The following is a 15,226-nucleotide window of genomic DNA, read 5'->3' on the forward strand; positions in this document are numbered from 1 at the left end:
AAAATTGCCGACCTGAATTATTGTCCCAGTCCGCCCCCGTGAGCCTATATCACTGTTTACTGGTAAAATTGCCGACCTGAATTATTGTCCCAGTCCGCCCCCGTGAGCCTATATCACGGCCTGACTGGATGTTGCTTAAATATAAGAATAGCCTATAATAATATCTGATACCCTAAAGACATCTGAGGTTGTGATTTTGCTCGCTCGTTGCAGCCACGGCTAAGTGGAGGCAGAAACAATTACGCACAGCCTACAGAACTTTCAACGTCCATACAAGCATTTAAGAAATGATTCTTATCAGTTCCATAATTCAGAGAGGATTTTTACTCAACGAAAAAATCTATAAAGATCAGTTTTTAGGTTGAAGACACAACAGCAGCACGTATGTCCAGACGCTGATGTGTGTCAGCTGGGGCAGCGGGTCGGTGATCCATAAGACACATGAGAGCATCGTGACTGATGTATAGCTCCCCTGGTAGAGCAGCTCCCTCAGTAAGCAGAATCATCCGCTAGTATGGGTTCGAATCTCAGTATAGGCTGTACCTTTAGTTAATGTGTTTTCTTTTCTCATCATCATTATGATCACATATGGCTCCAAGTTTGAGCAAATAAATGAGCAAATGGACATTATTGCCCCCCTAGAGCGTACACAGGCAGGCTACCAATATATACTGGTAATTTGTGATTATGCCACCCGCTACCCTGAAGCTTTTCCCCTACGAAAGGTCACGGCTAGAACCATTGCCCCTGTACTTTTGCAGTTATTCTCAAATCAAATCAAATCAAATCAAATTTTATTTGTATAGCCCAAATTCACAAATCACAGTTTGCCTCAGAGGGCTTTACAATCTGTACAGAGACGACACCCTCTGTCCTTCGACCCTCGATTCGAGTGAGGAAAAACTTGCCCCCCAAAAAATCCCATTTAACAGGGGAAAAAAAATGCAGAAGAAACCTCAGGAAGAGCCACAGAGGAGGGATCCCTCTCCCAGGAAGGACAGACGTGTAATAGATGTTGGATCAACAGATCAGACCAGATCAACAAGATCACAATGTATACAATTATAATGGATGGTTGACAGGAATGAAAGTACATAAAGAGGTATTACAGCAATAATAATGAAATGCACATGGAAATGTGATTACTAGTGATAACAGTAGCAGTGGTTAACGGTAAGGATAGTATGTAGTAATGCATTACAATAATAGTAGTGGAACGTATGTAACAGAGATATGACTAATATTAGCAACAGTAGTGGTGGGTGTCAGGCAGGGCCATAGCAGTGGGCGCATCCTCGATCAGGCAGGGCCATGGCAGTAGGCACATCCACGATCAGGCAGGGCCATAGCAGTAGGCGCATCCACGATCCACGACCCGGGCGCGGCCAGGATCCATGGGAGCCTGTAGGACTAGAAAGCACAAGGACTCCGGGGAAGAAGTGAAGTCAGAGTCTCCAGGGTAGGGATTCCCCATGAGATTCTAACTGATCAGGCAACAGCTTTTCTGTCAAAAACCATGAAGCAGGTGTATGGGTTGTTGGGAATTAAGGGTATTAGGACCACTCCTTACCACCCCCAGACTGACGGACTGGTAGAACGATATAACCAGACACTGAAAGGCATGCTGAGGAGGTTTGTGGCTGCCAACATCAAGGACTGGGACCGTTGGCTCCCCTGCCTCATGTTCGCCTACCAGGAGGTTCCCCAAGCCTCAACAGGGTTCTCACCATTCGAACTCCTGTATGGCAGACAGGTGAGGGGCCCTCTTGATCTCCTCAGAGATGCCTGGGAGTCACCAAAGCCCACCACCACCAACATCCTCACCTATGTCATCACCATGAGGGAGAAGATGGAAGAGATGACCAACCTGGTGAAGGACAACCTTCAGGTGCAACAGACCCAGACCAGCTGGTATGACCAGAGAGCGAGGCAGAGAACCTTCCAGCCAGGCCAGAAAGTTCTTCTACTCCAGCCTACGGAGGAGAACAAGCTGTTGGCCAAGTGGCAGGGACCTTACAGCATCAGCAGGAAGCTGGGGCCCACCACCTACGAGCTGGAAATGCCAGAGAGGAGAAAGCAGCGGCAGGTATTTCACATTAACCTGCTGAAAGAGTGGCACGAGAGAGAGGTGCCACTGAGCCAACAGCTGCTGGTACAAGCAGTGAAGGAGGAGGAAGACACTCCGGAGCAGTTCTTCCCTACCGACCATCCAGCAGGAGAGATCGACATCACACATCTCACCCCACAACAGCAGCAGGAGTTGCTAGCTGTCATCCCTGATGGCCTGTTCAGTGACCAGCCCGGAGCCACCTCCATGGTTGAGCACAATGTCCTGCTGAAAGACAGCACACCACTCCGGCAGCGGATGTACCGAGTTCCGGAGCGAATGTTGCCTGCCCTCCAGGAGGAGCTGCAGGTGATGCAAAGACTTGGCATGATTGAGCGGTCAGAGAGCGCCTGGAGCAGCCCTGTTGTCCTTGTTCCAAAGAAGGATGGTGGTATGCGTTTCTGCATTGACTTCCGCCAGGTAAATGCTCGATCACACTTTGATGCATATCCCATGGCTAGGCTGGAAGATCTTATCGAGCGCCTTGGAAAGGCGCACTTCATTTCCACTTTGGACCTGTGTAAGGGCTACTGGCAGGTGCCAATGGCTATGGAGGCCAGGCCCTACACAGCCTTCAGGACACCCCAGGGACTGTTCCAGTTTAAAGTTATGCAGCTTGACCTGCAGGGAGCGCCAGCCACCTTCCAGTGGTTGATGGACCGTGTGCTGGATGGGACTGGTGCTTTCGCAGGCGCATACCTGGACGACATCGTAATCTTCAGTGCCACCTGGGGTGCTACAGCGCATACATCAGGCAGGACTGACTGCCCAGCCCAAGAAATGCACTTTGGCCCAGCAGGAAGTGCGGTACCTGGGACATATCCTAGGTCGTGGGGTAATCAGACCCCAGAAGGACAAAATTGAGGCTATCCGGGACTGCCTGCAGCCCCAGACCAAGAAGGATATTCGGTCCTTTTTGGGGCTTGCTGGGTGGTACCGGCGGTTTGTGCCAAACTTTGCGAGCAGAGCAGCGCCCCTCACTGACCTGACCAGAAAGTCTGGTCCGGTGAAGGTCAGGTGGGAGGAGCAGCATGAGAAGGCTTTCATGGATTTAAAGGAGGCTTTGTGCAACGGCCCTGTGCTGCAGAGCCCGGACTTTACCCAGCCATGGACTGTACAGACCGATGCCTCTGGAGTTGGTCTGGGGGCAGTACTCCTCCAGGGTGAGGGAGAGCAGCAACGGCTTACATAAGCCGCAAGCTGTTTCCCCGGGAGACACGGTATTACGCCGTAGAATGCCTGGCCGTAAAGTGGGCACTAGACACTTTTAGATACTACCTTCTAGGTAGAGACTTTGTTCTGGAGACGGACCACCGAGCCTTGAAATGGCTAGGCAAAATGAAGGACACTAATGCCCGCATTACCTGTTGGTTTTTGGCTCTGCAGCCATTCAGATTTGAGGTGCAGTATAGGGCAGGAAAGCAGAACATGGTGGCAGATTTTCTGTCTCGCCACCCCAGTGGTGAGCCTCCAGAGGAGGAGGGAAGTGTGAAAAGTTAGCCCTCTTTTCCTCCAACACGCCTGACATTCCCTGCAATATTTAAACGGACTACCACACACACACACTCACACGCACACACGCATACACACACGGAGCTTCGGGCGTTTGCAATTGCATGTGGTGCCAGCAACCGCGGCATAATTCATTCATACGCGATCACTATTTCACACATCTTTCAGTTACTCACCAAACTTCTGCCAACATCATAGCGAACGACGCGGTACCCGTCGATTCGGCTCCATAACCCATTCCGTTCCGTTTGTCCATACATTGTTCACGCAAACACCAACATTACAGTGATAACTTTCACTTTCACTTCCTGGTCCCGCATCACTTTGCTTCCCCAAGGAACACGAGCCCCCTGACTATGACAAAGTCCATTCTTCACAAGGGGGTATCGAAGCCATTAGCACACATCTGCAATTTGTCTTTTCAAACTGGTACATTTCCAAACCAGATGAAAATTGCTAAGGTCATTCTGCTATACAAAACTGGGAGCAAGCACAACTTTACAAACTACAGACCTGTCTCAATACTGCCACAACTCTCAAAAATATTGGAAAAGCTTTTTAACAATAGAATGGATGCATTTTTGGAAAAACACAAACTATTTTCAGAGAGTCAGTATGGGTTTAGGGTTAACAGATCAACATCACAGGCAATAATGGAATCAATTGAGGAAATCACAGATGCAATAGACAATAAAAAACATGCAATAGGAGTATTCATTGATCTCAAAAAGCATTTGATACAATTAATCATAACATACTATTCAATAAACTGGAAAAATATGGGATAAGGGGACTGGTATTAGACTGGGTAAAGAGTTATTTGAAAGGACGGCAACAGTTTGTAAAGTTGGGTAATCACTGCTCTGGATATTTGGACATTGCTTGCGGTGTCCCCCAGGGGTCAGTATTGGGCCCCAAATTGTTTATCCTGTATATCAATGATATGTGTAAAGTATCTAGGTGGTTAAAGTTGGTCAATTTTGTGGATGACACAAATATGTTTGGTTCAGGAGAAAACATTAAACAAGTGGAAACAGTTATAAACGAGGAAATGAAAAAACTAAAAATATGGTTTGACTGGAATAAATTATCATTAAATGTAAGTAAGACTAAGTTTATGTTGTTTGGCAAATGCACAGTGAACACAAAGGTGCGAATAGAATTAGATGGGGTTGAAATTGAAAGGGTGCATGAAAACAAATTTCTTGGGGTTGCAGTAGATGACAGACTGAGTTGGAAACCACACATCAAACATGTACAGTCCAAAGTTTCCTGAAGCACTACAGTCATACACAAAGCAAAACAATTACTGGATCATAATTCTCTTCATACACTTTACTGTTCACTGGTCTTGCCATATTTACATTACTGTGCTGAGGTTTGGGGAAATACTTCATTACAGTCACTTACCATCCTGCAGAAAAGAGCAATAAGGACTATTCACAAGGTCAACTACTTGGAACATACAAATCCACTTTTTATACAATCAAAACTACTGAAATTCTCTGACAGTGTATCTTATCAAACAGCAATCATCATGTATAAGACAAAAAACAGACAATTACCCGAAAATATACAAAATTTATTTAGGAATCGGGAGGGAGGTTATCAATTAAGAGGGGAACACAACTTCAAAAGCTTAAACAGACGAACAACCTTGAAAAGTTTCTGTATATCTATTTCTGGTGTCAAGCTATGGAACAATATAAGTGAGGAACTCAAGCAAAGTCCAAATATTAACCAGTTCAAGAAAATGTACAAAAACATGTTGTTTAGCGGGTACAATGGATAATGATCATTAATGATTATTGGTGATTATTATTTATTAATTGATGTGGCATGGTGATGAGAGCTAGAGAAGCCTATGTGAATGTGTGTATGTATGTATGTATATGTATGTGTATATATGTGTATGTGTATGTGTATATGTAAGTGTATGGGTGTATGCGTGTGTATATGTGTATATGTATGTGTATATATATATATAATTTTTATCTAGACAAAGGGGTGAGAGCTAACAAGCTATGCTTCTTCTCACTCCTTTTCGAATATGTCATTTATTTATTTTTTCTGTGCTTTATTATTATTTGGCTTCCTCAAATTTTCATTTCTATATAATGTTGTGCAAATAATTTGCTTAGTAGCAATCAGGAAGCCTTGTACTATTTGCATATTCGGAATGAAATAATAATTAAAAAAAAAACAAAAAAAAAAAACAGTAGGCAACATCTAAAATTATCCTCACCAATAATGAATAAGCAATTATAATGTAGCTTATAAAGCTTAACAGTGTGTGTTCTGAAGATTGTATGATAGAGCAGGTGATTTGAGTGGATCCAGCCACTAGGGGCGCTCCCGCGCTTAATCAGGCAGAGTGCCGCTGATTGTGTGAGAGAGAGAGAGGTGAAGAAGAGACTGACGATGGTGAGACGTGTGTATGGCAGGTGGATGAAGTTGAGTTGATACTCTGTATCAGTTGATCCACCGTTTGGGGTTCAGTGTGCGTCCAGAGGAAAGTAAGTTATATTGTTTATTTACTGGATGCATTGTTTCATTCTTGTTATATTTTATCTGTTTATAAGTCTGCTAGTTTAGATTGTAGCTGGTGCTTTAGTGTGTATTTCTAGCAGTGTTAGCTATCACCGCTGATGGTTTAAAGGGTAATTTATGTTACATTAATGCCACTGACTATTTCCTTTGTCAGTATATGTGATATTATATCATGTGTATTATTTTTGTATATGATGCTTCATATATTTTCACGCTAATAATAATTAGATTATTATTTAGGATTGTGAGCTGTTTATTGATGGCTGTTATTGTTTTGGTTTATTCACAGAACCACACACACACCCCTTAACCACACCAGCACAGCACTGTACGTATACATGTTTACACTGGATAAAGTGCCATAAAAGGGATCAACTGCATATCAAATGCAAACAGCAACAGACAATGAACAAGGCTCAAAATCAATGCGCAAATAAATAAATAAATGCGGTAAATAATGAATCAATGGACAACACTGATTAAAACTTTGGGTTAACTTATTGACACTTATTGACACTATTGATGCAAATAAATAAATAAATAAGTAAAAGAATGCGGTAAATAACGAATCAATGGACAAGACTGAATAAAACTTTGTGTTAACTTATTGACACTTTTCCCCTCTCTGAGTCAGGCTCCTTTTTAAGGATAAATGTGCACAGTCCGCATATAGCCTTCAGTGTGCAATGTGAAAAAATCAAAGAAAAACACACAGAGATGTTTTTTTTTATACCAGATTTTCTATTTATAATATATTTATTGTCCATTATTCTTTTTACTGCTCATAATCTTTTTTATCTGTTCTTAATTCCTTGATGTGATGTCGCCTTCTAATCACCCTTCATTGCTGTCTATTCTTTTATTTATTTCTATTTTTGTATTTATTTTTTAAATTTTCTATTTTTTCCCCTTTTCCTTTCTTTCTTCTCCCTCTCTTCCTTTTCTTTGATTTTGCCTGTTTTATCATTTTTATTCCTTTTTACTTGGAATAACTAATTTTGACTCATTTGGGGTGATTTTTGTGTTCTGCCTAATTGTTTTACTCACCTTAGACTAGCCTTTCTTGTGTCTGGCTTCCCTGGTGGTGGTAAACTCTATTTTAAAGGTCCTGTATAAATAAAGCCAAAAATTGCGTGATTTTTTTTAAGGGAGTCTGAGGATAATGTGGTTACCAGCTAAACAGTGTGTTCACAAATATCTGCTGTATATCTTACAGTACAACAGCTGATTAGCATTACAGTGGACCTTTTTGTTGACTTAATGTGCCATCGTCCAACAGGTCTTCCAGCCCCCACAAGGTGCATTGTCACACTGAGAGCAAGAGCCTTTGTGCGCTGCGCAACTGTGTCAGCAGCTTAGTAAAATGAATATTGATGGATAACATGGATATTGATGACCTTAAAAATTGTATTTACAAAACATGTATGGCCTACTTATATGCATTCAAATGACCTCTTAGTAGTATTTTTTTCATCAGATAGTTAATATAATAAAGACAAAAATAAAAAAATAAAGACATTCACAATAATATATGTAGTGCAGCGGTTAAGCCCTCAAATCAAGGGGAATTGTGCACTTTTTGAAAGAAACATGAAACTTCTACCATAGTTAGGTTACCATGAGGTTTATTTTCAGATCTGGAGGGAAGTCAGATTTAACCTCTGAGGCCCGGGAGAGGTCAAATCCAAGATGGCCGCCAATAATATTCAAAAATGCCTCACGTTGGAACCAAACACAGTAGAAAAACACTTAAGGTGTCATTTCCTACTAACTTTTGGGTGCCCATTCTGTTTTTGATACCTTTGAAACCAATAGAATTCAAGGTCAAGGTAAAAAAACATCAAAATATTCATTTTTTATGTACCCCAAAACATTCTTCAATTCATTTCTTTGTAGTCTCTGTATTATTCAGTTATTAGTTGTTATTTCATGGGATGTGTGGCTAATTTTATTCCTTCACAGCACGGAATTATCACCAGGTGACCCCCCTAGAACATTTTCACAGGTCCTGTGAGACCTTCCACCCTCCTGGTTTCTACAGCCGCCACAGAGGATGAGTATGCATGGCTCAGAAAAGTCAATACAGCTGTTGAAACGTTTACCATTGATGGCATGATATCGTGGTCTGCCTACCACACTGATGTTCACCAAGCCATCATCCCCCCTGCAGCAATCAACGCACTATTGCCTCTCTTTCTTGACAATGCACATTCAGTAGCAATGATTCGGCACTCTATGGAAATCATCAAAAGAGCAGTTCAACATGTGAACCCTGGTCAGATTCCTGTCCTTGCTGCCGACCAACCACTGTATGCTCTCGCTAAACAAATACAGTGGACCTGGCGAGACACTTATGGAGAAGATCACTTTGTGATCATGTTTGGTGGTCTACACATCGAAATGGCCATGTTGAAGTTACTGGGAGACTGTCTAGAAGGCAGTGGCTGGACCAATGCCCTGGTCCAGGCTGTCATTGCAAGTTCTGGAACAGCCAATTCCTTCATACATGCCAAACATGTCACCAAGACCCGCCATGCACACCAGGTCATGGCTGCAAGTTCCTATACACTCCTGCAACAAGCGTACAATGAAGAGTGCATATCTGATGATACAGATGTCATGCCACCTGACTTACTGCTGGAACGATTTGTGGTGCTCATGTATGACCGAACCAGTGAGAGCATGGAAGTGAATGATGCCAGGAAACAGCTTTTCTCCCAGAAGTCCAGGAGTTTAGAAAACACCCCTTAAACCCAGGCTGCCCTCAAACAGCACATCAAGTGTACTTGCTTTCAGGCCAACATTTAGAACCAGTCACTGGTCCTGGATCCAGAGATGCCAGAGCCATCTCACTGGGGCTGGACAAAGGAAACCACTGGGTGGCAGCCACTCTGGACCACTCTCCCTGAAGCAGCAAAGTCTTGTCATGAGCTGATCCGCTGTAACTGCCAGAAAGGGTGCACTGGACGGTGCTCGTGTGTCAAAGCTGCACTTAAATGTACAGATCTCTGTTTTTGTTCTGGGGACTGTTAAGATCTTTTGATCATTGCATTATGTGATCTTGACATGAAAGGACCGTGGTGTTGTCTGTTAGCCACTTATCCGTCCCTTGATGATTTTTTGTTTTGTAGAGCAACCTTAGGTTCTATGAAAGGTGCTATATAAATCAGTTAAAAAATGAATTATTAAAAAGTTAAATAATAAATCAGTTAATTATAATAATAATTATTATTATTGGCATTATTATTGTCATCATCATTACTGTTATTATTTTGGAAATAAACAATCTTTTTGCACCGTACACCTCCCTATGTCTGCATAATTTGACCTCCATATTGATCTAAAGGCATTTTCTTGAATTCTGGTGATTTCAACAGATATCAGAAACGGAATGGGCACCTAAAAGTTAGTAGGAAATGACACCTTAAGTGTTTTTCTACTGTGTTTGGTTCCAATGTGAGACATTTTTGAATATTATTGGCGGCCATCTTGGATTTGACCTCTCCCAGGCCTCAGAGGTCAAATCTGACTTCCCTCCAGATCTGAAAATAAACCTCATTGTATAACCTAACTATGGTAGAAGTTTCATGTTTCTTTCAAAAAGTGCACAATTTTCATGGTTATCCGCTGTACTAATGGCAACAATCACAGTATTGTAAAGCCTGATTCTGCACTGAGTACAGTATTCACATTCCATCAGCCCATAACGTCAGGGCTCGAAATTAACGATGTCCCGATGTCCCGGGGACCATAAAAATTCCTACTGGGACACAAATATATTTGGTCCGGGACAATGACGGGACAGTGAAAAAAAAATGTCAACTAAACTTCGAAATGGGTGTTGTTTGCAAAGTCATTAAATATGAGTATCTAGACGTTACTTTGTCGTTTGAATAATTTAATAAAAAAGTGTGAGCGGCGAAACTATAGAAGGCTTACGTTCTCGTGGCACCTCACGATAGGCAGTTAGTCTACTCTACTCTGTGTGAGACAAGAAAAAAAATCTCTGCGGCGGTCAGCCGTCCTGACCGAAACTTCAGTGAACTTTCCCCCCAGAAAACAGCATCCCTCCCCCGCAAGTGAAATAGTCAGACAGCGTCCTGTTTACTGATGGCGATTATGTATTTTGTACGAAAAATGTAACTTTGTCACTTTCCAGGATGTTTGGTGGGTCAGGATCTCAATCACAACACATCATAACAGCATCCATATGATTATAAACAGTCAGCGGTACATGTTTAGATATAGGAGGACACCGGGAAACACCTTGAAAAAAACACACACGTCATCATACATGTCATGATGATGACGTGTACCGTCATCATCGCCGGCTTTCTGTGTGAATTATACTCTGGTTCGTCTTTTGCGCCGGAGCTGCTCGGCTCTGTGTGAACAGCCAGCGGCGGAGAAACGGATAATGCGGCGTCTCTGTGTGAAAAGGGCTAGTAACTCATAGGTTACAGGGAGCACCTGAACAATGTTTTGTGTTTTTGGGTCTTGAGGTGTATGTGAGAGAGTGACACATCAAGACAGAGAGGAGTGTTGTGTAGGAGGGCAGGAGTAAGCAGAGTAAATGTGAAGGGGGAGATCTGGTGGGGTGGGTGAATGAGTGAGAGCAAGATGATTGACATTCATAAATGATAACAGAAGATAAAATGATATTCCTGTAGTACTACTGACTTGTAATAATAACTTGTAATTACAACTGAAAAAAGATACATTTATTAAACTGTATTATGGAACACAGAGACCATACAGCCATAACATATTGAATTGAAAAACAAAACTATCAGAATTCTTTAATGTTGACATAATGATAAATTAGTCTGGATATTGAGAAACAATAGAAAACATGTCTTAAAACAACTCCTTTCCCTTCTAGTCTAGGAGAGGCAACAGATCAGACTGATATTCATATGTTTAATAAAATAAGTATTTTAAACTTATATGGTGGACCATATAAATGGTGGTGTGATGGTTAAGTGTGATGGTTAAGTGACAAAAAAGGATCAAATTATATGTATTCTGCATAATTGGGGGGGCGACGACAATAATTTAAATTTGGGACACTGTTGGTTATATCCGGGACAATACAAAGTAGAATTCGGGACAGTTGTGGGACACTGAGGAAAAAAGTTAATTTCGAGCCCTGCATAACGTTACGTGATGTTTACTGCTGCTATGGCAACAAGTGGCAACTGCCACTGGATCGTCAAAATTAGAAAAATAACAGCTTAAATCCCCGAGGAGCTTCATTAGCATTAGTGACAGTTGCGTCCACAAGTATGCAGTTACCTATAATTCCCTCAAACAATGTAATGAAGATGCACACCAGAGGGGATTTAGAAGTGTGTATACGCAATGCCGACTGAAAAATATGTAGTTATATACCGTATACCTGCACCACTGGTTAAAGTTACACTCTGCCACAGCTAATTAACAGTGATCTCCACACTGCCTTCAAGCTGGGCGTAAACATATACGTTAGACTGTATGTTTCACTTCAGGCTTATGCAAGGATGAACAGTAACTTAATGTTACACATCTTTAGTTTATTTAACTTAGTTTGTTAAAGGCAAAAAGTGCAAGAATCTGCGTGACCTTAAATTCCATCAGGCCAGAATGAAGTGCTTGGACAGGGAGAAATGGTTGCAATGCACAGGACCAATTCCTGGTGAGACACAGGAGGGGCACGTCTAGCACTCACCCTACAGAGCCCAGCACCTCTGTGCGCCTGCATGCAGAGTAGTTCGACAGCAGATCAATGGCCACCAGCAGGCAACCACCAAGAGTGAACGGCAGCAGTGCAACAATGTGTGCGAAATTGTACAAACACACACCATTTGGCCACACCGAAACAAGGAACTGCAAGAAACCCTACAACAAGAACCACAAGGCAATGAAAATACAACAGTTGCGGCAAGAGCTAAGAACTCTCAAGAAGCAGCACTACTGCACAGTAGACAAGGAAAGTGCCAAGAAGCGAACATCCGTTATTGCCAACCTCTTCGGTTTTACTATCAAACTGCTTGGTGATAAGCGAAGTGACTACCTTGGGTGTTCAGCGGATGATGTGAACTCCTTCCTTCGCAACGCCTTGAGTGATCCAGCAAGAGAGCAGGACCTTGGCCACCTTGGCAACAAGGCCCTGATAAGCCCAGTTCCTCCAGCAACTGAGTTTGACATCAAGGATCAGGCAACGAAGCTGGAGGGAAGTCCAGGAAGTCATTAAGGCAGAAAGATCAGCCTCTGCCCCTGGGCCTAGGGGGGTACCGTGCAAGCGATTTATGGTCCAAGTTGTCTATGACACCTTACCAAGTCGAGCAAACCTTCACTCTTGGGGCAAGACTGAGACACCTTCCTGGCCCCTGTGTGCTGAGAGAGGATCCCTCAAACATCTCCTCAACAGCTGCCCCAAATCCTTAACCGACAGATGTTACTGCTGGCACCACGACCAGGTGCTCAAAGTAGTTGCGGAAACAGTCACTGCAGCCATTCAGTCCAGTAAACACCACCCCAGGAAGACAACTATCCCTTTTCTCAAGGCAGGAGAGAAGCCCCATTCCTGACTGGCAACTGAGAGTGGATCTTGGAAAAGAAGTTCCCTGATTACATCGTGCACACAAGACTCCGCCGTGACGTGATCATCTTCTCAGACTCCACCAAGCAGGTGAACATGTGGGGCTGACTGTGCCCTGGCAATAACACATGGAGGAGGCTCGTGAGGAAGCTGGTCAAATGCCAGGAGCTGGTGGAGCAGTGCAGAAGCCAAGGCTGGTGGGCTCTCTGCGAGTAGACTGAAGTGGGCTTCCAGGGGTTTGCTAGACACTCTATCTGTAAAGCTCTGGCAGGGCTTGAACATTGCAGATAAGTTCTCCTCCTGCATACTGGCACCACCCCTTGCCCAAACCAAACCTGGCACGTGTGAAAGTGTGAAAGGGCACTTCCGGACAATGTCTGGCCCTAATTTGGCCTGATCTTGTCAGCGTGATGTTGCCTGGGTGGGGTTTGGAATCATCTTTAATACAGTTATCTCACAGGTATAGTGTCAGGATGTATGGAAAATGTTAAGATATGTAATCTGTCTCTCAGAAACCCATGTCTCTCCTCCTCCTGCTCATGCAGTCAGAGAGAAAAAAAGAAATTTTCTGGTATCCCTTCCCACTTTATCCAATCAGGACAGAAAACTCCAGAAAAAAGCAGTCCTGTCTGCCTGTGAATGCACAGAGAGCAGGAACCCCCTTGTTTGCTACTATGTCAGGTGAATGCCTCTGAACGTTCATATGGTGACATAGAGAGGAGGGAGGCGATTGCTAAGAGCAAAACAGATAGGAAGTTAGCAAAACCATGAAAACAACGCTCACAGCAGTATTAAGGGGAGAGACAGGAACAAAATGGTCTATTACTTTGGTCTGTGTTCTCATTTCCATTTTGTGGGAAATGCAGTACAATCAATCAAGTCAGTACCTTGGTGGGCATCTTATGTAGTCCTGTTTTAAAGTGGAAAATCCCACGTTCGCTCTGTCTGGCTCTGAAAGACAAAGTTAAAAACATCCTGATTACATTCGACATAGAATAAAAAAGACATAGTAAATGCTGCTGCAGCACTTTTCTTATGAGGTCTATTCAATATTTAAAATCTAAACCTAATGTGTGTCTAAGATAGCATTGAACAATAAATTGATTTGGTGAATTACTAACAGAGGTGGACAGAGTACACAACTTCACTACTTGAGTAAAAGTACAGATACTCCTTGTCAAATATTACTCCAATACAAGTAAAAGAAGCTTAGTCAAAATATTACTTAAGTAAAAGTACTAAAGTATTTGTTTAAAAAATTACTTAAGTAAAAGTATTTAAAAAATATCTCAGGAAATACAGGAAAGGAAAGTAGCTTAATGTCATTATACAATACACTGATGCGATTCTGCTACAGACGTGTTTATAGCTCAAAAATAAACAAATAAAGGCAAGAAGCCTCAGAACACAGACTCAGCTGCATTCATCAACACATGAAATATATTGCAGACAGCTGCGGTCAGTTCAGTATTTTTTTGCATCTGACATCCATGCTTTCTCTACATAAAAAAAGATGTAGATGTAGGCACTACAAGAACTGATATTGACATTTACAGATAAACAACTTATTGGCTAGTTTACTTTACTTATATCATACATCATAGCCAAAAATGAGCCAGATAACCCACATCAAAGACAGCCGCACCTCACTAACGCGCGCACATCCACTTTCTCTCTCTCTCTCTCTGTCACACACACACACAGACACGCGCGCGCGCGCACACACACACACACACACACACACACACACCCTCTCTCTTTCACAAACATTAAGCTAACTAACGTTAGTAGCTACTTTACATACCGCGACGTGCTTTTTCAGGTTGGAAGACGAGTCTTTGTAGTCCGTGATATAATTGGTCCGCGGTAAGCACAACAAACATTTAAACTGAAACGAATCAGTTTTTGTGACAAAAATCTCAAACATGGGTTTGAGATAAGGCCACGGGTGCTCATGACGTAGTACAGGTACGGCAATACGACTAAGACAAACCATACGCGAATCAGCAGAAACAGTTTATTTTCTCTGAATTTTGCAAAAAAAAAAAATCATCAGCTGATCAAAAGTAGCGAGTAACGAGAGCATCAATAGAAATGTAGTGGAGTAAAAAGTACAATATTTGTCCTTCAAATGTAGTGGAGTGAAAGTAAAAGTATCCCCCCAAAATAATACTCAAGTAAAGTACAGATACTCAAAAACTGTACTTAAGTACAGTACTCAAGTAAATTTACTTCGTTACTGTCCACCACTGATTACTAATAACAATACTTGTTGAGATTCATCTTTTAGAAAGAGCATTTTGAGGTCATAGTGCACAGTGGCCAAAATATCAACAGGAATCTTTAAAGACCAAAGAAACTTTGAATGCAGCAGACACTTGGTATGCATTAAAAATAGCAGGAGCCTTGTTGGTCACTTTCCTTTTTCTCTTTGTTTTCTACTCTCCATCCGTCTCTGAAGCCGTACCCATGGTCCT

The 15,226-nt window shown here is 42.4% G+C and overlaps 1 protein-coding gene across 1 annotated transcript in view; it reads right to left on the reverse strand.

The window, feature by feature from the left end:
• The window catches only part of LOC311257854 (F-BAR and double SH3 domains protein 1-like), a gene marked incomplete at its 5' end in the record, with an annotated part of 84,718 nt that overhangs the window by 51,808 nt on the left and 17,684 nt on the right, over nt 1-15,226 (reverse strand). The window contains one exon of the mRNA XM_084353791.1: nt 13,637-13,694. Within this exon, the coding sequence (XP_084209917.1) occupies nt 13,637-13,694 (58 nt within the window). The remainder of the gene's footprint in view (nt 1-13,636; nt 13,695-15,226) is intronic.

The sequence above is a fragment of the Pagrus pagrus genome (assembly GCF_965226575.1).
Source record: "Pagrus pagrus genome assembly, chromosome: 5".
NCBI lineage: Eukaryota > Metazoa > Chordata > Actinopteri > Spariformes > Sparidae > Pagrus > Pagrus pagrus.